This window comes from Mauremys mutica, chromosome 2, assembly GCF_020497125.1.
Source record: "Mauremys mutica isolate MM-2020 ecotype Southern chromosome 2, ASM2049712v1, whole genome shotgun sequence".
Taxonomy (NCBI): domain Eukaryota; kingdom Metazoa; phylum Chordata; order Testudines; family Geoemydidae; genus Mauremys; species Mauremys mutica.
The window spans coordinates 101219174-101244147 of NC_059073.1; the positions used below are offsets into that span (position 1 = coordinate 101219174).

The 24974-nt window shown below is 39.4% G+C and overlaps 1 protein-coding gene across 11 annotated transcripts in view; it reads right to left on the minus strand.

Moving 5' to 3' along the window:
* Positions 1–23673, minus strand: part of NETO1 (neuropilin and tolloid like 1) — an 81649-nt gene extending 57976 nt beyond the window's left edge. For 8 of the 11 annotated variants that reach the window (XM_045007872.1, XM_045007869.1, XM_045007866.1 and 5 more), the window contains exons 1-4: positions 23344–23673; positions 14888–14941; positions 12320–12457; positions 3410–3658 (exon numbers count right to left, since the gene is read on the minus strand). In XM_045007872.1, the coding sequence (XP_044863807.1) occupies positions 3410–3658; positions 12320–12457; positions 14888–14941; positions 23344–23404 (502 nt within the window). In that variant the 5' untranslated portion in view covers positions 23405–23673. The other 3 variants (XM_045007871.1, XM_045007874.1, XM_045007870.1) reach the window with 3 other exon arrangements.
* Between the last annotated feature and the right edge of the window lie 1301 nt (positions 23674–24974).

Sequence of the window (24974 nt, forward strand, 5' to 3'; positions counted from 1 at the left end):
CTGAGTTTATTCATGCTGAAAAAGTTTTACATTATACTTGTAATTTCAGAGTACTAATTAGAAGAAAATAGCTACAGTTCCATTTAAATAGTATGACAATGGTATCATTTGTCACAAGATGCCAGACCACCCTCTCCCATCCCCCCCCCCAAAAAAAAGTTGTTAATGAATAAAATCCACAAGAGACTTCTGAAGTTTGCACTGGAACCTTTACATTAAATAGATACAGCAGAGTGTGTGCAAAAATTTAGGTTTCCAAATACCTCCTGGGCAGCTCTCTCTCTTGAATCAAAGAAGTTGGAGACAGAAAAGGTCCAATACTAATAAATTATTAATCCATTCCTCCACCAGGATTGTTCTATATCATTTCCTTTCTAGTACTTCATCCAACCTAGATTTAAAATATCTCAACTAATGGGGCTTCTATAATTTCCCCAGACTAACAGATTTTACCATTAGGAAGTTTGTATGTCCTGATATTCAGCCTTATTTCTCTTTTCTTAACTTAATCCCTTTTGGCGTGGTTATACATCCTTTAGATAACCTAAACAATTCCTCTCCCTCCTCATGCACACAACTTTCAAGTAATTATAAACAGTTGTGTTTTCTGTTTAGTCATTATTTAGCCAAGTTATACACATTTCTTTCTTTCAATCTTTCTTTATAAATCAGTCCCTCCATTATAATCACCTTTGGTTTAGTTCTCTAAATGCCTCTCAAATTTGTCTGCATTGTTTTGGTACTGAGATGCCCAGCGCTGAATGCAGCATTCTAGAGGCAATCCAGACACAAAGAGGAAATTTACTCTCCCATTATCACGTGAAACCTCTGCACTGAAATCTCTGATTGCATCTACTGCATTTGCCACCAAACCACAATGCAAGCTGCAATCTAATTTGCTGTCCATTATAACCCCTACATCTCTTTATGTATCAATGTTTTCCAAGTGTCTCTCTGTTTAAATCTGTTTTCTGCTGATTTGTGTGCAAGCCTTGTTGTCAGTTTTCCCTTGACCCTTACTTTGTTAAAAAAAATTAAAAAAAAGAGTGAGTATCAGAGACAGTTATGGCACAGGATGAGTATAATTTCAGTGACATTAAAGGCTCAGGTGTGCAATTTACAGAGGCACATGAGCCTCCCTTTGCTCCTCTTTCACACTCCCCTGGGGATTGTCAGTCTTTATGGCCGGGCTGCCAATTACCTTCCCCTATGCTCCACCCCCACATTCAGGTTGCAGATCTTGAGAAATCCAGCCCTGATCCCTCACACACAAACATCGGAAGTGGGGAAGAGGAGAAAATCACCTTTCATGGAAGCCAGCCCTGTTGCAGAGTATTATCCCACCCTTATCACCTCTCCAAGTTAGTAATAGAGGACCTATGATCCTCATCCCTACTTCTCTTGTGTTGCTGATGAGCTTCTCTCTGCTTCCCCTCCTCAATCCCAGTCCTCCAGCTAAAAACATGAGGTAGACCTAATATATATATATAAAATTCAGAGATGTAACTTTGTCTTTATCTAAGAAGACATGAGTGGGAACCCCTACATCCACTCTAAGTTATAACTGACTATGGATCTAACTATCTCTGACCTTCACAATACACAAATCAAAGGTAAGGAAGACGACAACACTACTCTGAATTGCGTCCAGATGAATTATGCTTTTATTTATGGCCTGTATACCTAGACTCGCTTATTTTTTCCAAGTGCTCATATAGGAGGCTATCAAAAAAGAGCTATTCCACCTGAAGTCTGGAGTAATTTATGCTGCTACAGCAATTTACTGGCATTGATTTTTACTCAGAAAAAAACTCACATCAGTGGAAGAGGAATGAGGAATAGAACATGGCACCTGAAATTGTTTGTGTTTTTTTCAGTTGGGAAGTTTTTAGATGGAATAAGTTGTGGATTGTGCTAACACCATCCCTTTCAACCAAAGCACCATAGGTCCTTTTGAAATATGAGGGATATGGAGATCTAGTATTAAGTACTTTTTCTGAGGCAGGGAGGTGAGGGAATATGGTAAAAGCCCACACCGCCTCTGTTACTGACAGATCACAGCTAATCCAATTTTTAGAGATAAGCACATGTGGCTCTTCAGTAAAATTTTACCCAAGGAATATTGTTCTGTCCATTCACAATTGTTTATAGAAAAACAAATGGCTATATATGCCCACCAGCTTACTGAAGAATTTCCCACAGACATCAATAAGTAGTCCTGCTATTGTGTATGTGAAATGCATGTCCTATAGGTACACTTTCCCCGTCAAGAGACAATATCCTTCAGCTTAATATCTAGTTGAAACCCAGTTGTTAATTTTATGTTATCTCTTGTACTTGTTTCAGATAAATAAAGCTGTGTAGAGCCCTTTGAGGTTAACTCCTGCTTGCTTTAGTTACACACAGGTAGTCCTATTAACTTCTGTGGTACCACTGGAATAAGGAAGCAAGCAGGATTTGTGTCTGACTGATTTTTGCTCATGTTCTAAAAGAATATTGCTGCACCCAATACAATTTAACTGAATCATTGGTTACATAATTGACATAATTATTTATATAATTTTGTCAAAGTACAACCTCTCTGATCAAGATATATTAAAATATGAGTCATTGCTCCATATGTCATAGACCCTATAGAATGCCATGAAATCCTAAAGACTGCAGTGTGGTGCTACTGAAGCCAAAAAATAAAATAAATAACTTTTTTTATTGTAATGATCTGAGGCAACATTTAACTGGAAGTATGACTAGAAATCTTGATTTTACTTTAATAAATTAAACAGACAAATTGACAAAGAAAGTGTAATTGTACAACTGCAAATGAGATTTGGAAACAACTTTCACTGGAACAGTTAGCTGAACACTTTATGCTTTGGATTTAAACTTCCTTTTGGAATGCGTGCAGCAGTTTTCCAGTTATCTCCCCTTATAAGCAGAGGTATAGGGTTGTCCCTCTCTAATAAAGCTGAGTGAAAAAGCAGTGATGTAATTTTCTGACAATTCCTTTTTTTATTAAAATACTTTTTAATTACTGATCACTTTGAAGGAAAAACTACTCAGCGTAATGTTCAAATATAAACCGTATACTTCTTCATAAAGGATTTTAAATGATTCCCTATAATAGAATTCTGTTGAAAATGTGTTTTACAATTACACAAGTTCTTCAGATCAAGATGTCCAGCTAGCATAAAAAAGTACTGAAAAATAAATGTTGTGAAAAAAGCTGTGTGTGTTGTGCAAAATGGATAAACCAACTGGGCATCAGGAGTTTAAATAAAAAAATATATTTTCTTTGAAATAAAAATATATTCCCATTAAAAATATTGAAGTGTGTCACAATTCTACATTACCACCAAAGCAAGCTGTAAAAATCAAACCTTTTGCCAAAAGTGTAACACTTTGTACTCACCAGGTGTGAAATTATATCGAGCAGAAAAACCCATAGATTCCAGCTCACCATCAGCAAAAAATTTAATCCACAGGAATCTGCCACTAGATTTTATCATAGGTGGATTTTGCTGTCCACAGAAACGTCCAATGATTGGGGAAAAGCCAAAAGGTCCATCTCGCACTTCAATGTGATCAAATTTACACTCCCAAGAAGGCTCTACAGAATATTTTTCATCAAAGTGTAGCTCAATACATTGTCTAGGGGCAGCTAGAGGGGGAAAGAAAACAAAATTTGTGCAGTTAAAAAATTGCTAATATTTTTTACTTTCAGAATTTTGATAAATTTACACATTCTAGTTTTTCTATATACTATTACCTTTTATTCTAAATCAATGGTTCTAGTCAGTATCTGAAAATTATGACATCTTCAGGAGCCTAACTAAATTTCACTACATTAACTTACATGCCTATTCTTTTCCTATGAAAAAGCATTTCCAACACTATTTCTTAAGTAAGCTAAGAAAACCATCTATGTCGAAAAGCAAAATATGACTTGGCAATAGTTGTTTCACAGAGAAGTTCTGAAGGAATCCAATTAATGAGTGAAAATCTCTCTTCAGACATCTTAAGGAAGATCTACTTTTTTTCCAGTACTTATGAAGATGAGGAATTCCTTTTCCAGAACTAGAGTATAACACTAAAGACAAATTCTGTCCCCAGATGCACTGAAGTCAATGAGAGGCCTGTGTATAAATCCTACAACAAAATTTGGCCTTAAATAATTTTACCATCTTATTTGATATATAAAATACATTAAAAACAGGGAAACATCATTTATGAAGGCACCCAAAAAGCAAGCAAAATTAGTTACTTTAACTAAAGATCAAACAATATGCTACTGGAAACCTTGAAGATACTTTCAAATGGTCACTTAATAAAAGGATTGACTATTAAAGAAATACTAAATTCATAGCTTTTTATGGCCAGTATGGATCGTTTTGATCATCTAATCTGACCTCCTGTATACAAAGACAAGAGAATTTCACCCGGTAATATGCACACGAAATCCAATAGATTGTGGTTGAACTACAGCATCTCTTTTAGAAAGACTTTTTAAAATCAAAGATTGCAAGTAATGGAGAATCCATCTAGTTGAGTTTTCCGGATTGTTAATTACTCTCACAGTTAAAAAATGTGTGTCTTATTTTCAATTTGAATTTCTCCAGCTTTGATTTCCAACTACTGGATCTGACTATGCCTCTGTTAGATTAGAGAACCCTCTACTATTAGACATTTTCTGAGACAATTTTATTACATTCCTCTTATTGGGTCATGTCCTGAATTCTACACATAGATAAAACTCTCATTGAAGTCAAAAGGATATTTGCAGGAATAACCATGCTTTTCACAATCAGAACTTTAAAGCCAAATTCTGGGTCTAGTGCATAATTTAAGTATGGGAACTAAATACAGACAGTATTCTGATCCTGGTGTATCTCTCACCCCTTTATCCATGGGAAGGGTTCATGGTAGAGTGACAAGAAAATGTTAGAAAACAGTTGGGCAAACAAAACCTAAAAAACACACAACTTTTTTGTCATTTAAAAAAAGAGAGCTTTTGAGAAAGACTTCAGAAAGCAGACTAATTGCAATATACTAAATTACTGCATACTAAGGAACAATAGAACTGGTACAATATTCAATAAGAATCACTTGTGATTTGAGACACTATTCTATTCATAAAGGAGAGGCACAACGATAGGAAAAAATATAGCACAAATGTATGAGAACTTAATTATATGAGAATCTGAGAAAAAAGTTTGTATGCAGATTAGAGTTATTTAAGGAGAAATTCTTTATGGTGAAATATACTGACTTTTAAATTTTTCATCTAAATATGTGCTTCACGTTTACTGTGAAATTATTTAAAAGTTAAAAAAACGTATCTACCCTCAAATTTGACATTTAGAGTCAGGAAACTATTAATTATAGATACACACACACACTTTTTTCATCCTGTTACCCCTGTGCAGTAAACAACAGGAGCAGACCTAGATCTTTACATAGAAATGAACCGCATTCACAGTTCCTGGGAATGAAAATAATCTGTGAATATAACAAAGACTATAAAACTGAAACAAAATCATGTTTTAATCTACAGTTTGTAAAGAATGTTTTATTAATCTACTATCAATAAGGTTCAAAGAAAGATCTTTTCAATTACAGTGATGAACAGAATAACTTGAAAATATCATTGATTAATTTTGTTTAAACTTTTTTGTTAACTAACTGTTATGCTAGAGCATCTGAGAGGAATCAGCACCTTGAAAAACTGGGACCATATTTTACATGTTAATGTTGGATTTAAGGAGATATTTAGAGACCAACTCTCAATTCTTTTATGGACTGCTGGATCAGGCCCTGGCATTTTTAAGTTGACGGTATGCTTTTACATCACAATAAAAATGGTCGCTGATGACTTGAACAACATCTTTTATCCATGTTATTCATATGTAATTCTATCACACTTCTCGCAATTTATTTCAAAAACTGACAATGAATTGTTAGTTCAGGTAGGGCCAGATTCTGACACCTTTATTCATGTTGCACAGAGCTTTCTGCATGCATAGCCACATTTCCTTAATCGGCACTGCCACTGAAGACAAGGATCTGGCTCTATGTGGGCCCTTTGCTTTTGCTTCTGGGAGCATGACATTAATTTCATGTATTGTTTGTTTTTAATTAAACTGCCTATGTTAGAAAACCCTCTTTCTCCATCACGCCAATACATCCTACGAGAAATCTTGCCAGTGATGATTCATAGTTAAACAAATGCTTGACCAAACATTGCTTGATTTCCAAGGATTATTAAACGCATTGTGAGAAACACTGCAGGGAGGATTCTGACTTACACCAAGACCTTTTGATATCGCTTTGTCATTGATAAGTAAATTACACTGCCAGAGTGGTGTAAAAGGTAAACGAGAATCAAACCTGCAATCCTGACTCCTTTAAAACTCCCGTTGGCATTAGTGAGAGCTCTGCTTGACTAAGGAGTGCAAAATGTAGTTTATTCTGTACAACAGCATTCTGAATCTTAGATCAATATTGGTTTTAGGATTTGAATATTGCTACTGTTTATTTTCCTCTCCTTATATTTATTTTTAAGCCAAGTCGAGAGTAGAGGTTGCACAGGGCCCCATTGCCTCCTGGGGTGTTCAGGGAGGGATTGTGCTTGCCCTGAGTCTCTTGTGTACAGAACATGCACCAGCTGATCTAAAGATGGAACATCTACTACTCTTATTATGCCCAGCCTATGAGATAGCCCAGTACAGAGGAGGACAGAGCTTTCGCCCTCACCTTCTCTATTTGGGATGCAGCACTTTGTGGTCCCCAAACTGTAAGGACTGTGATTATCCCTAATTATTTCAGGGGGTATGCCAAGTTAGGAAAGGGTCTCAGGCCCTACTCCATTCTCCTGTCCTGCCATGCATAGGTCAAGAACAATTTGGCCCTTAACTGTTTCAGATCATATTATATTTTGCTTTTAAATGCATCACTTTTTTTGGATACTGTGCTTAGAGTTAAAGATCAAAGTTTCAGGCTGACTACATCCCATCTGAGCAACAAAGTAATCCAATGTTCCTGAAAATAGCTATAGATGATTGAAAAAGCCACAGCTCAAATAATTACTTCTGGTTAAATACTGAAGGGCAAAACACAAGAGTATGATTTCTACAAAACTTCCTCTTTGCTTATAGCAAGCTGGTTTTCTAGGAAGCCCTTCCTGTGCCCTAGCTTACTGCACAGTAACACTGTTCTGCTCTCAAGCAGGCCCACCACAACTATTAGACGATACTTTCCTTCACAATGTACAGGAAAATGTACTAGTTACTGGGAGGGTCAATCTTGGAATCCTCACTCATGATTAAAGTCCATTGATGGCCATAGGAATTTTGCTTATAGTTAGTTTAGGCAAAAGATGTGAGTAAAAACACTGCTGGTGTCTCATCAAATCTTAAAAATCTTCTTTATTAAGCTTCTAATTATCTTTCTTCTGAGACTTTTAATACCATGGAAAGACTGCTTAATGCTTGCATGTCTTGTCATCTCTTTAATTTAATTAGCTTACACAAGTGCTGTCTTTAGATTTTACATTTGCTGGGGAAAAAAAAGACATTGGTTGCTAACTAGTTCTAACAGTTGGAGCAAAACACACACAATCAAGGTTTTAATTCTGAGCAGCCTGTAAGTCTATGTAAGTGACAGCTAAAGCTAAGAAAAAAAATCTGTTTCATTTAGCAGATTGTCTGGAATGATCTAAACAGCTACCCCTCAGAAATGTGAATTGCTGCAGGACTAATGGATTTGCTTAATCCTTGGTATCTCCAGTTGTTCAGATCCTTTTCTTCTTTTGGAAAATAAATTATGAAAACATGAAACTCCATGAAATATACTATGTAAATGCACTTATATTGTTACTCAAGCAGACTGTTTTTTAGTATAATGAAATATGACAGCCCTACATGATTTATATATAGAGAAAGAGTATACAAGAAAGTTAATGATCTTTGGAAAAGCATGGATGGCCTTCAACTGATCTACCATTAGTTTTCTATTGATAATAAATGAAGCATGCAGGAAATATTAACGCCAAAATATATATATAGGAAGATTTAATTGACAACTCTTCTCAAGTTAATAAAAAAGGTCCCAGGCACTCCCTCCTTATATTTATAACTACACATTTAATTAGAGAATAATTATTGAAGTGATCTAAATATGCAAGTAATATTCTACACTTCTAGCACAAAAGTTGAAATATATTGTATAAGGTTTGGCTGGGTCATTCTCAGAATATATTTGACACAAGTCAAAGATTTAGTTCTTGAAGATGCACCATGTGCACAATTCCTGTTGAAATCAATGGGACAAATTCATTGCTGGCAAAAGCAAGTGCAGTTACTGGAGTTATTCCTGAATATGCCAGTAGTGAATTTTGTCCAACAGGTGTTGTGCATGTGTGATGCATGTGCAGGATCTGTCCCAATATGAAATTAAGAAGCACATTGAACTTTCTTTGTCCACTAAAGAAGGCAAGACCACACCCATATTAATAGATTTTATGGCCAAATGGGACTGGTCTGATCGTCTAGTCTGACCTCCATAACAGGTAATAGAACCTCATGCAGGAATTCCTGCATTGAGCCCATAATCTCTTTTAGAAAACATCCAATCTTTAAATCAAGTTTTCTAGCTATGGAGAAACCACCACATCCCTAGTTGTTCCAATGGTTAATTACCCTGACTCTTAAAATAATTACATCATATTTCTAGTCTAAATGTGTGTAGTTTCAGCTTCTAACTGTTGGATGTTGTTATGTCTTTGAAGGCTAGATTAAAGAACTGTCTGCTAATAGAATCCCCTCCTCCCCATTTAGGTACTATTGGCACCTATTGTGGAAACCTATTATTTATCAAAGCAATTTTAAAATGCTAAAAGAATGGCATACATTTAAGAAGAGCTACAGTATTTTGAAACTCTTTTATAGCAAAATGAAATACCATTTCAGTACAACAGGACAAATTCTGAAACTCTTACTCAGTCCCATTAAAGTCAGTGGAAATTTTGCCTCAGTGGAGACTTCAGGATTTGTGCTATTGTTTTTATTGCCCTATTATATTTTTATGTATTATTTATTATATTAAATCAGAATTGAAAGAATACATTTAAATATATTATTCTGTGAAACTCATTGTCACAAGTTACATAAGATAGGATAACAATGTATAAGGCATATAAGGGCTTTGAAAACAAGGGCATAAACCATCCACAGAGATAATGATTAGCTTGAACCTTCCCCTATGTGCACTTTATTCCTTACTATTCATTATAGGGATTCTAGCACTGTTGTCTGAAGTTTCTGATAGTTGCTGCTGTTGAAGACAAGATACCAAATTAGATGGATCTCGTATAGGAATTCTACATTACTACATCCTATTTATAAGCTTTAGAGAGATTTCCACAGACTAGACAGTGTCATCTGCATGATGTGGGTTAAACAGCATTACCAAGTTTACCAGCCATTCATTCCTTTAAAACAAACATTCCCCTTATACGCAGTGTTTTTGTAACCATACTGGTCCCAGGATATTAGAGAGACAAAATTAAAAGATATTACCTCACTCACACCTTTTCTCTAATGTGTACTGTATGTAACTTTAAATGTTATTATCCATATCAATGTCTAATCTTTGTTTTGAAAACCCTCAACCTCAATATCTTGTAATAAGGAGTTCCACTGCGTAATATGATATTTAAAAGTATTCTTTCAGTTTCATTGACGATCATACTTATGTCTTGTAGAAAGAATAAAAAAGGAACACACAATTTACTTTTTCTGTGCCATTATTTTATAGAGTGCTATCCTGTCCCCATTTGTCTCTTCTGTAAGCAATTACAATTTTTTTCAGTTTCTCTTATTACGGAAATCTTACTGCTCCTGTAGTCACTGTGGTGCCCACCATTTGACCTGTTGTTGTCCTGCCTCTATTTATTTTAAAGAGGAAGAGAGAGCGAGACCAGGATTGACCATAGCATTGAAGGGGAGAGCTTACTATCATAGTCCATAATATCATCATAAGGCTTCAGCAATTTCCCCCGCCCCATCTCGTTCCATGTGCATCCTAATATTCAGGTTTTTGTTTGTTTGTTTAAAAACAAACAAACAGACAGCAGTTATGCATTAAGCAGAGAACTTAAGTGTGCTGTATGCAAGGACACTTAGGTTTGTGCTTTGTTTTGTTAGGTAGCTACAGCTAATTTAGAACCCAGTAATGTATACGAGTTCAAATTATTCCTTACACTGTACAGTGCACTGTATCTGTCAATATAGAACTTCATCTACATCTTGCAACATATTTGCCTATCTTAGTTACATGCTTCTCAAATTCCACACAGACTTCTGCAGTTTTGACTGTCCTAAATCATTTTACATAAACTGCATATTTTGTCTCAGCACTGTCCACTCCCATTTTCCAGATCATTTCTGAATATATTCAGATAATAATGGCCGATCCTTTGAGTACCCCATTATTCAGAGAAAAGATAGTCTTGGGGTAAGGCACCAGACTAGAGCTTTGTTCTCACCTCTTCCACAAGCTTCCTCTGTAACTGAGAAATGGCACTGTGCCTCCATTCATCTCCAGTCCAATGGGGATGAGAAACCTCAAAAGGATGTTGTGAGGATGCATACATTAATGTATGCAAGAAACTCAGATTCTAGGATCATAAGTATCACAGTAATGGAAAGAAGTGAAATAACCTTTTACATATTCAAAACTGACCTACTCTTGTGTTTTTCTCTTAGCCAATTTCTAATCCATGACAGAATTTAACCTGTTACTTCATGACTGCTTAGTTTCCTTAACAGATTCTTGAGTAGGAAGAATTCTAGTTGATTGGAGAAGCCCAGTTTTCCTTTATAGAAGTCATGCTTGTTTGTCCCCATATCATATTCATCTTGGCATTTTATAATTCTCTCTAATTCTTGTTTTAATCAATTTGCTTGGTAAAAGTAAAGCTCAGTAGTCTAGCATGCCCAAGATCCTCTCTACCACCTGGTTTAAGAAGAGTTCTGTGAAAGCTTGTCTCTTGCACCAACAGGAGCTGGGCCAATAAAAGATATTACCTCCCGCACCTTGTCTCACTTATTTTTCAAAAATAAAAAGATTGATACAACATTTGCTGCCCTTCAGTCTTCTGGGATGGCAGCAGATGTTTATAAGATAGCATACTATTAGCAACACTGGGCCAAACTTTTAAAAGTATGGAGGTGCCTAAATATGCAGACAGGTGCCTAACCCATTGAAATCAATGGTATCCTAGGTGGTTTTGAAAATCCCATTAGACACCTATCTGCATCTAAGTACATTTACATATCTGGCCCTCAGTTACGTCATTCTTATCTAATGTTTCTATCTATCTAGATAGTCATAGGACCATCATCACTGTAGCATCTTGATTGCCTTCCCAACTCTTAAATGAATTGTATCTGGTCCTTATGACTTCTCAGTCTCTTCCTGCACCTACCTGTAAACTAACAGTACCTGAATCTTTATTACCTTCCCCAGACCTCATCTTTTCAAGTATCTCCTCAATGTCCATCAATCTTTACTGCAAAGGAACGAAATCATGTAGCTTGTGTGTAATGTAATGTCCTTAATTGCTTTCTTTGAAACTTCCTGCTTCTAATGTACTTACATAATTTCTTAGTTGTTTTGATACCTTTGGCTATTCATTCTTCTAAATCCCATGTTACCCGCCATAGCATATAGTCCTTTTTATTGGAATCACTTTACTTTTATTATTAATTCTTTTTTAATTACAGGCACCTGTTTGGGTTGAATAAGCTCCTTTCACACACATTCTTTTTTGTTCGGCTGCATTGGGTTGGTTTTGAATCTTGCCTTCTTGCTTCCCTTTGTATGCATACCTTCTATGATTCAGTTATTGTATGTTTAAGAAGCTGCCATGATGAGTCACAGGATTTTAATCTCTTTTTATTCTAGGGTCTTTTAATGTTATGGTACTGATTTTAGATAGAGTCAGTTCCCCAAGTGAGTTTACATAATTACACTGTAGTCATTATTCACTAGTGAGTTATCATGGATAACCGTGTGTTGCTTCAGATTTAGTCAAGACCCCACTTGTGTGCACTACAAGTACCTTTCCCACAAAGCAATCATTTAAGATGTCAAGGAATTGCTTCTCTAAATCTTGTCTCCCATTTGGCCAAACTATCAAAACATATATTTTCCAATGTTCAGAATTATCATACACAAATTCCCAGGACACATATGAGATGAAAGACATTATTTGTGAAAAACCCAGTTAATCTCAGAAGAATGGGAGTCACTTGCTGGTCACCTTCTATAATGTAGATGCACTCTCTGTCAGGAGGATACTTGTTGGGGTAATTGGGAGACGTGAAGATGCCTCCTTCTGCATATTTTGTCCAAGTTCCACACTGCACTGGTTTCTGCCCTTCTGAAGTGGTTTGCTTTTCTTTAAAATGAGGGGGGGGGGAAGAGGGGAAAAATCACATCACACAAAATATTTAGTACACTTATAACTACTTAAGATAATAAGTTCCTATTAAGGACCTAAACCTGCTTACATTGAAGCCAATGGGAGTTTGACCATTGACTTCAGTGGGAACAGGTTTGGGTTTCAGGGCTTGAATGGATAGTCCTTACTAGGCTGTCAAACAATTAAAAAAATTAATCGTGATTAATTGCATTGTTAAACAATAATAGAATACTATTTATGTACATATTTCAGATGTTTTCCACATTTTCAAATATATTGATTTCAATTACAAACACATAATACAAAGTATATTTATTATAAATATTTGCATTGTAAAAACAAAAGAAATAGTATTTTTCAATTCATGTAATATCTTGATCATGAAAGTTGAACTTGCTAATGTAGAATTATGTACAAGAAATAAGTGCATTCAAAAATAAAAACTTTAGAGCCAACAAGTCCACTCAGGCCTACTTCTGATTCAGCCAGTCACTCAGACAAACAAGTTTGGTTACATTTGCAGGAGATAATGCTGCGTGCTTCTTATTTACGCTGTCTCCTGAAAATGAGAACAGACGTTCACATGGCAATGTTGTAGCCAGCGTTGCAAGATATTTACAAGCCAGATGCACTAAAGATTCATATGTCCCTTCATACTTCAGCCACCATTCCAGAGGACATGTCCATGCTGATGATGGGTTCTGCTTGATAACTATCCAAAGCAGTGCAGACCAATGCATGTTCATTTTCATCAGCTCAGTCAGACACCACCGGCAGAAGGTTGATTTTCTTTTTTGGTGGTTTGGGTTTTGTAGTTTCTACAATGGAGTGGTGCTCTTTTAAGACTTATGAAAGCATGCTCCACACCTCGTCTTGATCAGATTTTGGAAGACACTTCAGATTCTTAGATCTTTAGAAATCTCATATTGATACCTTCTTTGCGTTTTGTCAAATCTGCAGTGAGTGTTCTTAAAATGAATATATGCTGAGTCATCATCCGAGACTGCTATAACATTAAATATATGGTATAAGTAGGTAAAACACAGAGCAGGAGACATACAATTCTCCCTCAAGGAGTTCAGTCACAAATTTAATTAACACATTTTTTTAACAAGCATCAGCATGGAAGCATGTCCTCTGGAAGGGTGGCTAAAGCATGAAGAGGCATACAAAAGTTTACCATATCTGGCACGTAAATACCTTGCAATGCCTGCTATAAAAGTGCCATGCAAACATCTGTTCTCATTTTCAGGTGAGATTGTAAACAAGAAGTGTGCCGAATTATCTCCTGCAAACGTAAACAAACTTGTTTATCTGAGCAATTGGCTAAACAAGAAGTAGGTCTGAGTGGATTGTAGGCTCTAAAGTTTTACATATTTTTGCTTTTGCAGTAAAAAAAAGATCTATGTTTGTAAATTGCACTTTCACGATGAAGAGATTGTACTATAGTATTTGTATGAGGTGAATTGAAAAATACTATTTCTTTTGTTTATCATTTTTACAGTGCAAATATTTGTAATGAACATAATATAAAGTGGCACCTTAAAGACTAACAGATGTATTTGGGCATAAGCTTTTGTGGGTAAAAAAAAACATTTCTTCAGATGCATGGAGTGAAAATTACAGATACAGGCATAAATATACTGGCACATGAAGAGAAGTGAGTTACCTTACAAGTGGAGAACCAGTACTGACAAGGCCAATTCAGTCAGGATGGATGTGGTCCACTACCAATACTTGATGAGGGGGTGTCAATACCAAGAGGGGGGAAATTGCTTGTGTAGTGGGCCAGCCACTCCCAATCCCTAGTCAAGCCCAAATTAATAGTGTTAAACTTGAAAATGAATTGTAGCTCTGCAGTTTCTGTTTGAAGTCTGTTTTTGAAGTTTTTGTTGTTGTTGTTGAAGGATGACTACTTTTAAATCTATTATTGAGTGTCCAGAGAGATTGAAGTATTCTCCTACTTGCTTTTGTAGGTTACTATTCCTGATGTCTGATTTGTATCCATTTATTGGACTCCTTGTTGTTTTTGTGGATACAGACTAACATGGCTACCCCTCTGATAATATAAAGTGAGTACTTTGTATTCAGTGTTCTAACTGAAATCAATATATTTGAAAAATGTAGAAAAACATTTTTAATTGTGATTCTTTTTTTGAATTAATTGTGTGAGTTAACTATGATTAATCGACAACGCTAGTCCTTACTCAGAATAACCTCTCATAGCATTAGATGACCCAGTGCCTGATTTTGCAATCTGCAAATTTATAAAATATTTTTTTATTTGAATTGTCATCAGTTCACTTTATTGATGCAAAAAATGCATATGAGTACACTATGAAATATTTAAATATCTAAACAGGTGTCCAGAAATTGAGACTATACCCCATAAATAACATAACTTACCTGTTCCTTTTTTTGTTGCCCCAGACAGATGTAGGATGATTAGACTTGCTACAACTGAAAGAAAAAAATATATTAGGTACAACATGAGGTTAGTGCCTGCAATTAAAGCAACTGTAACAATCTCTCTCAAGATAATACAAATTAAAGATATCCACAGTACAAAAACAGACTGTTTTGTGGTGGCATTACAATATTTAAATTACAAATAGACATTTTTAAAATAAGTATAAAAGCGTATTTATCCTGATAAAAAAGTGTCTAGGTAAAGATTAAATATCTTTAGTTTAAAAGACATTTCCAAACATTTGGGTTCCCCCTTCTTCCCCCAACCCCTCTTTTCAATCTTAAAATAAGACACTGGACTGCCAATATTTATTTTTTTGGTATGTTCATGATTTGAGATCAATAAAAAGGCAAGTGACTGCTACGAACACAGTGAGAAGAAAGACTGCTATAATGGGTTGGTGGCACAAGTCTCATTTCAAATCTGCTTTGTTGTGGCATAAAGACAGGTTTGGCCTTATGGTGGACAACACTGATGATTGCCCAGGGAACCGTGGTCAAGAGGTAAGGAATGGGGCAGGCCTGGGGTGTGAGGCCACGGAAGGGAGCTCAAGGCAATGGGGAGGTATCAGGGACTGGGGATGCCAAAAGACCAGGTCTCCCAGGTGCCATTTTCCCTAAGGCCAGTCATGCATCAAGAACTTTTGAAAACTAATGTGGTTGTGCAAGAAGGAGAAATCTTTTTTTCCACACCATGACCAAAAGCATCTACAAAGTCCCACTTACAGGAACTGTTCTGAGTGTGTGTGTTTGTGCATGAATGGGGGAGGGGGGAATGGTAGATGTGGTTTATTTGAACTTTCTTTCAGAGGCAATGGTTTCTTGCTGTGAGAATTTGCAACTTCTTTTGCAGAAAAAAGTAGCTGAATCTGGACCGAAATATCTGCATCCATAGTGGCGGATCAAATCTGGTAAAAACCAACTAAGTCTTTCTTTGCTTCAGTTCAAGCTGCTGATGCTTCCTGAGTTTCTGGAAGTTGCAGACTAGGAGTTAAATCCATGGCACTTTAGACTAGAGAAGACTAGTAAGAAGATACTGGGGCCATTATCAGAAACACTTTCTCTCTTCAGAAAAGCAAGGGGACAGTTTCTTTAAAGGTGATTGTTAGACCTTTGTTCAAGAAATCATCTCTTGATATTGACAGTTTCTACAGTTATCACCTTGTCTTGGATCATGTGTGTGTGTGTGGCGGGGGGAAGTCATGGCTCTACAGCAGAGTAGAGAACAACTTCCACCCTAGTCCATTTGGTATTCATAGAATCATAGAAGACTAGGGTTGGAAGAGACCTCAGGAGGTCATCTAGTCCAACCCCCTGCTCAAAGCAGGACCAACCCCAACTAAATCATTGCAGCCAGGGCTTTGTTGAGCCAGGCCTTAAACACCTCTAAGGATAGAGATTCCACCACTTCCCTAGGTAGCCCATTCCAGTGCTTCCCCACTCTCCTAGTGAAATAGTTTTTCCTACAATCCAACCTAGACCTCCCCAACTGCAACTTGAGCCCACTGCTCCTTGTTCTGTCATCTGCCACCACTGAGAACAGCCTAGCTCAGGGATTGGCAACCTTTGGCACGCTGCTCACCAAGGTAAGCATCCTGGAGGGCCGGGCCAGTTTGTTTACCTACCGTGTCCATAGGTTCGTCTGATCGCGGCTGCCACTGGCCACGGTTCACTGTCCCAGGCCAATGAGGGCTGCGGGAAGCGGTGCAGGCTGAGGGTTGTGCTGGCCGCTGCTTCCCGCCGCCCCCATCAGCCTGGAGCAGCGAATCGCAGCCAGTGGGAGCCACAAATTGGCCAAACCTGTGGACACAGCAGGTAAACAAATGGGCCCTTACCCTGGCAGACCATGTGCCAACGGTTACCAATCCCTGGCCTAGCTCCATCCTCCTTGGAACCCCCTTCAGATAGCTGTTCTCTTCTGCAGACTAAATAAGCCCAGTTCCCTCACCCTTTCCTCATAAATCACGTGTCCCAGCCCCCTAATCATTTCTGTTGCCCTCTTCTGGACTGTCTCCAATTTGTCCACATCCCTTCTGTAGTGGGGGTCCTCAAAACTGGACACAGTACTCCAGATGTGGCCTCACCAGTGCCGAATAGAGGGGAATAATCATTTCCCTCTATCTGATGGTAATGCTCCTACTAATGCAGCCCAATAAGCCGTTAGCCTTATTGGCAACATATCCAGCCTCTCATCCACTGTAACCCCTAGGTCCTTTTCTGCAGAACTGCTGCCTAGCCACTTGCTCCCTAGTCTGTAGCAGTGCATGGAATTCTTCCATCCTAAGTGCAGAACTCTGCACTTCTCCTTGTTGAACCTCATCAGATTTCTTTTGGCCCAATCCTCCAATTTGTCTAGGACACTGGAGTGTAGGGACAGGGTCCAGAGTGAATCTAATTCTTCCCCCAGCTTCGTGTTATCTGCAAACTTGCTGAGGGTGCAATTCATCCCATCATCTAGATCATTAATGAAGATGTTGAATGAAACTGGCCCCAGGACAGACTCCTGGGCACTCCGCTTGATACTGGCTGCCAACTAGACATCTAGCCGTTGATCACTACCCACAGAGCCCGAAGATCTAGCAAGTTTTCTATCCATGTTATAGTCCATTTATCCAATCCATACTTTAACTTACTGGCAAGAATACTGTGGGAGACCATATCAAAAGCTTTGCTAAAGTCAAGATATATCATGTCCACCGCTTTCCTCATACCCACAGAAACAGTTATCTCATCATAGAAGGCAATCAGGTTGGTAAGGCATGACTTGCCCTTGGTGAATCCATGTTGACTGTTCCTCATCACATTCCTCTCCTCCAAGTGCTTCAAAATGGATTCTTTGAGGACCTGTTCTATGATTTTTCCAGGGACTGAAGTGAGGCTGACCCATCTGTAGTTCCCCGGATTCTCCTTCTTCCCTTTTTTTCATCCTGCGCATCATACAAAGACTGCACAGGTTTGTCTCCTGGTTATTAATGAAGATTGAGTATCCATCCTGATTATCTTAGCTCTATCAGCTGCCATTGATACTGCTGACCATGAGAATGTTCTTATATATTCACGGATCACAGTAAACCTAAATAAGGTTGGTTTTGAATAGCTCCCTTCCTTTTTGCCCTGAAAACACTGGGAAATTGCCATCTACATCAATAACCCTTTCAAACACTTTTCTGTTGTGTCACTTTTTGTGCTCAAATGTAAATGAAACCATTAGGACAGTTGGAGAGAAAGTACAGTCTATGGTGCTTTCAGTATCTTGACGACACCTAAATCTGTATTTCTAGGTGTTCTGATCTGAGCCTTGCAGAGGTTTGTGGTAAAGTTTATGGTCTCAAACAAAGAAAGACTGAAGTGATGAAAAAAACAATGCACTGGGAGCATATCCACCATTACTTATCCAGTACAGCTGTCTTGTTGGACTTGCAGCTGCTACTGGGTATTCAGGTAGAAGTTGAAAATGGTGTAAAGCATTCTTAATTTAGCAAGAAAATTGCAGCTTTTCAGATATGGATCTCTCCAGTCATCCACAGCCTTACTGCAACATGTTGTACATGAGACTACATGTTCAAACATCTCAGAATGTGAAGCTAGCGTGAAATACAGCTGCTCATTCACTAAAGCTGTGTTCCATGCAGAAAGCACATTGCAATTGTGCCTATGATCTCCATTGGTTGCCAGCTAATTTATGGAGAGTGTAAGATGTTGGTTTAGACTTACAATATAAAGCTAACTGCAGAGGCTCTTTCTTTCTTCATGAATCCATGGCAATTGCAATCTGAGGTTCTCAAGCTAATAGATCCGTGGATAAAATGGGAGGAATCTGTTAGCAAGGCATTGATGTGAGGGGACCCAACTCCTTAATATTTCCCTCCCTCTATCTGCCAGAACCCAGATTTGGTGAACTCCAGGTCATGCTACAGGGTGTCCCTGTTTCCCCTGGCTTTCCTGGAGCGAAGACCACATATTGCCTGAGGGTGAGGGTTGAATGGCATGTTTGTAAATGTCTTTTGTGCTGGCACAGTTTATAAGTTATTTATTTATTACTGTTTTAATTCTAAGTGTATATATTTTGAGATTCTGGATCTGTGCATTTTCTAAATGTGAATAAAATAGCATTTGAAAGACCTATGCTCTGCAAAGAGAAAGGGAATCATTGATGAGTCAATGGAGAGGGAGTATGCTCTTCCACCCAACCCCCCAATCTAGTAAATCTTTGCTTTTTAATTCACTTACCTACATTGCTCCAAAATGGAGAGCATGGAGAGCTGTACTTACAACTTGGCATGATGGTATTGACAATAAATGGTAAAAAATAAACTTGGAATAAAATATAACAAACAAACAAGAAAATCTTAAGGAGACTGCTTAATCCTGATATACTGTATCCAACACAGCTGTACTGTTGAAATGAAATACTTGTTCCCTTTACTTTTAGTAGAGTAATTTGGATTAGGGGCTTTAAAGCCAACATCACAAAAAATACTTAGATTGCCACAAAACCCACTTCTTTCTTCCGTACTTAAAGAATTATTGAAACCTACCCCTTAAAACTTCAAGGCAAAGTCTCAAAAATATATTTCTGTCAAGCAGATGAATGATAACCAGTGGAGAAATTTCTCAGGGTGAATATGCTTCTCTGCCAGTAGGTTAAATTCACTGGATTACAAACACAATATTTTGCAATAAACTGATTCCTTCCCCTTTTCCTCCCTTCTTATTCCAGGACAAATACAAATCTTTCCCATATTTAAAAAACAAAACAAACAAAAAGCCAAAAGAAGAGCCTGATCCTGCAATCTTTACTCAGGCAAAACTGCTAGTCAGGGAGTTTTGTTGGCAGGAAGACAACAATATCAGCAATCATGTAGGTATGGGGATTTTTTAAAATCAGGATCCCACCTAATTTCTTGTTGATCTCCGCTCCTCCCCCATTCCTCATCATCTAGTCTAACTGTAATTAGGCTTATTAGTGATCCTCTGATTATGGACATGTGCATGTTTCCATTACACATCCATATTTGAAGAGGTTTAGCATTTGGCCACAACAGTTGCTGGAGAATGTAACTTGACATGCAAGGTCTAACCCAGGAAAGAATTTTGAAAACAAGTTATAAAAAAATATTATTGCTATTTTACAAATTACCCGTATCTTTAAAGGATATTGATTCAGAGTACTGCTCCAGGCGCTTCAGTTTAAACCACCAACCCTTCACACCTTCTCTTTTCTTGGGGGGGGGGGGGAGAAAATGACAATTTCCGGACCACCCATAGTCATACTGTGCAATAGGCCCCATTGATATTTTCACACAAGAACTTGTGTTTCAAATGGCCTCGGTACTGAGGCTTATTTGTTTTACACAGGTCCTGTTTAGCGAGTACATCTCCTCGCGCTCCTTACTAGTCCTGTTTGGACAGGTTATTATTACGGAATGCGGACCATTGTCAGTGCGCAACTCACAACATTCACGTAACGATGCTCTACAAGAGTAACATGCTCTACTGCTAAAGCTTAGCAGATTTTGGATGGGGAACGCTGCAGCGTTAGAATAGATTCATAACCAAGAACAAGTCACCAGGGCTTTTGATTCCTTCCCATTGATGATTCCCAAAGCAATACAGAATACATACTAGCATCAGGAATAGACCGCCCCAACACTGAAAATCGCATTTAAGGGTCTGATGGGGAAAAAAAGTAAACTCCGAGTTGTGAGTCAAACTCTAATCCACCACATTGTGTTTAATTATTTTGATTACCGTAGGCCAAACGTAGATCTTTGACACACCGGCGATAATCCGGAGTAATGCCACTGAAATCAGTGGCGCTATTCTGGATTAACATCGATGTGATTTAGGAGGAGAGCAGAATTTAGTTCCGTGTTTGAAGATCCCTCGGGTTTGTCATTTGAGGGTTCAAACCCAAGCCTCAGAGTTAACTCTGGTTAGAATCCCACACGCCAGGAGACCTGAATCAAGAATGAAATAGTGACGGATGGTATATCCTGCAATACCTATCAGTCCCTACAGCACCCTGTAGCGGCTAGTTTTGTACCCCCACTGGTTACTTTGAAAGCTACTATCTCTCTATATAATTACAGGTATACTCAGTCCTCCCTACTATCACCACAAACTCAATAAACGAGTGCATGTGTCACTGCGAACGCCAGGCTATATCTACGTCTTTCTTGCACCTCTTTCAATTATACTGCAGTGCATTGAGAGGGGGGAGAAAGTTTAAACCCACGCCTTGAAGCTGTGAGCCTCCCAATCGTCCTACGAGGTCTCCTCCACCTGTTCTGTTGGAAGAAGGAAAAATAGTTGCCCCGCGAAGCAGAGCAGCTTCAGGGAAGATACTTACTGTGAAACAAACTGCGCCCATGGATCATGTCTGTTCCTTACACAAGGGGCTTCGATCTCCACTAATTCCATTTAGATACGGGAGGACTTCCAGTGGTGGGGAGAGGATGGAGTAGGAAAACTGAAGCCCACACACAGCGAAGGGTAGCAGCAGCAAGAGCCCTTCCTCTCTCTCCTCCTCGCCTCCAAACAATCACCGCCGTCTCAACCCCATCACACCAGAGCGATCATCATCATCACCACCACCCTCATCTTTGAATCATATCAAAAGCAGCAGCCGCTGAGTACGACAGGGAGTCTGCATAACTGGCGGCGACGGGCCAGAGAGAGAGAGAGAGAGAGAGACCGGAGGACAAGCACCTGGCAAAGAGCACATCAAAAGGGGCCAGGAAAGAGGCAGGGGCAAATGAGTAGGGGGTTCGCTCGCACAACCCCCCACCCCTAATCACCAGTTTCATACAAAACCAAAAGCCGGTCGAAGCATTTCCTGTAGGATTTCAAGCCCAACGTTTCCCAGACCTTTGGGTTCTTTTGATGCATGGAAGGAAGGATTAATGGGTCCGTCATCAGCTCCCTGGGCTTGCTCCTCTGAAGGGGTGGGAGGAGGGAGCCCAAAGGGGAGGGGGCAGGAAGATTTACCAAACAGGAGATTTAGTCATATTTGTGGGCAATGCAAGCCTTATTAGAGAAGAAATCCTTTAAAATCGAACAAATCCATTTTTGCAAAACCCTCTCTCTGCGTGTTGCATAGTATCAGGCAGCAGCAGCAGCAGCAAGCGGCTGAAAGCACATTGTAGCGGCTCAAATCCTCCCGGAGATGGATGGATGGAGAGATAGAGAGATGGATGTACGTAGAGAGATCCCCTCGCTCCTACAGTCCAGGGCGAAGAGCAGAAGAAAATCCCGGAGATGCTTCCATTCATTCCACGGCTGGGGGGAGGAGGATGGTGTAGATCCTTGAAGGGGGGGGGAAGGGGATCCTCCTTCACTTTATGTCCTAAAGAAAATGTTCATTGTTCCCCACCCCACCAACTGCATCTGTCAAAAGGAAACAAGACACGTTCCCTCTCTCAGCTGAGACTTCCCCCATTTACACACAGGCAGCAATAAAAGTTTAGCTGTTAATCCTTCGGCTGCAGATACGATCGCCTCTTCCAATCAACCCACAGCCAGGCAGGGAAATCTTTCAGCCACACTCTTCCCTCTCCCTTAGCGCCCTCCCCAGCCAGCTCTCAGCCCAAACACAGGTGGCAGAGGAATACTGGGGGAAAGGAGGGAGAGAAGGAGAAAATCTAGAGGAGACGAAGACGACTAAGGAAGGCGGAAAGAAAGAAATGAAAACGCAAGGGAAGAGGGGGAAAGGAACTGCAGTCTCCTCCCCCGCTCCTGGTCCTGCCAGCAGCGGGAAGCTCCCACCGCAGCAGCCCTGGGCTAAGTCCGCAACACCAGCTCCTTCTACACAGGGACCTCCAGTCTGAACCCCGTGCCTCCTCCCTGGCACCCTCAAGACACCCGCGCAGGAGGAAATGGAGGAGGGAACAAAGGGGGAGGCGCGGGGGGCAATGGAAGAGAGAAAGAACAGCTGTGTTTGCCAGAAGCGAGAAAGGATGGGGTGTTCCCACCTCTGGTCCTGTTACTCCCACGCCTGCTGCACCGACCCCCCAGCACCTGCTGCTGCTGCTGCAGCGAAGCTGAGGCACGGAAAGAGAGCGTGTATCGCCTCCTCCTTTCTCCCTCTGGGCTTGAGGTGAGGAAGAGGGAGATGAGCAGACTGCTGGAGAGAGAAGGTCCTGACCACAGTATAGCCAGGATCAGACAGAAAAACCCAACCCTCTTTTCCAGGCTGCTAAAAGAAAAGAAATAGACCGAATGCAAAAAGCAAAAGCCCCTGATTTCCCTACCTCACGCTCATTCCATCTGCAAAGAGAAAAGTGTTCACCCCCTGCCTTGAGGGAAAGCAGATAGAGAGACAATAACTAAACAGACTGAGATTCGGCTTTGGAGTGGAGTGGGGAGAGAGGTCATTCATTAATATTAATTAAATGTAAACGTCGTTATGTCTCCAACCGATGCAAATTTGCTTTTGCTTCTAAAATGCCCCATGAAGAATGATTTTGCACTTCTGTTTTGCGAGTAGCCTTGCAGAGGAACGTGGGTGGCTATTTCGCCGAATCAGTTGCCTCCCAGTTTTTCTGGGGAGGCTTTAATGCAACCTCTGTAGTGTAATGACTAATGCGTGATCGTGCAGAGTTAATTGTCCTTAAATCGCCGCACACGTTGCAGGGTAAATAGATTATTGGGTGCTGATGCGTGATATACTGACTTGGGTCCTTTTACAAAAAATACGTATCTTTTAGTAAAACAGGTCTCTCTGTTACCTTTAGGACACCATTGAACCGCATAGTTGTTAAGCCCAAAAGGTGGATGACAAGAAACTTGATTGTACAGCAAACCAGCCTGGATTTATCAAAGATCCTCTTTCATATTTCTAATTGTCCCGTGGATCCTCTGCTGTGTAATCTGGAGCCAGGAAAGTATCTGCCATAGAGAGTTAAATATGCAGTCTGTCAGCTCCAGCTCCATACACAAGAAGAGTATGAAATAATCTTGCCCGATGGGATTCGCACATCAATCCGTCCATTTTGCCAGACTTTATGTATTTTAAAATCCTGCTGGGTGAGGAGGACACGGCAGCAAACTACTTGTATTAAGGAATATAGAGGAAACAAGACTGGCAAGGAGACTGTTCGCCTGATACTCACTAGGTTTTTCTGTTACTCATCTTACTAGAGGCAAAAAGCAAGACGGCAGTTGTTACTCTTAATAAATTGGTTACACTCGCACTCTGCTCGCTCTCCCTCCTCAATCAAAAAGAACCTCATCTGCGGTGTATCTGAGAGTCAGCTGAGGATCAACTTCCATCATGCAGATGTGCAGAGTCTTGCTTTCTTAGACAAGCAACATGTAGAGCAATTGAAAGGGGGGGGGCTTGGAAACACACTGTAATAAGGTGGTTTATAAGCAGATTGGCCACATCTCCTGCAGGGCAATGCAGACATCCATATGGCTAAGTTTCAAGCTATAATTACTTACAAAAGGTTAAGGTACAAGTAGACACAAAACAGCTGATTTTGCTGTTCTGGGAAAATGTGCTGTGTCACATTTTACAACGCTAAGCTTCCCTATTCTCCTTCTTGCTAGATGCATTCTTTATGTTGCCACACAGGTGTTGGTTGCTTTAAAACTCCCTTGGCTTCTTGATCTGTGCAACTGTTTAATTTGAGAGTACCATCACAGTAGTATGGTTTATATAGCACCTGGTTTGGATGCTGTGAAGTGTGAGAAAAAAGTAACAGGTCTCTGCCCCCAAGGAGCTCTTAGGGGGAAGGCACAGAACAAATACAGAATGGCATGTGTTCATTTTAGCCAGAACACTGTTCAGAATAGCTGGGTTTTGGAAATTAACAGCAATGAAGTGACAGTCACAATATCCCTCAGCTACTATGAATCATAGAATATCAGGGTTGGAAGGGACTTCAGGAGGTCATTTAGTCCAATCCCCTGCTCAAAGTAGGACCAATCCCCAACTAAATCAATGGACTATGGATATGGACTATCTTATGGTAGTATTTTTATTTCAGGAAATGTGCGATTAGGTTAGATGTTAAAATAA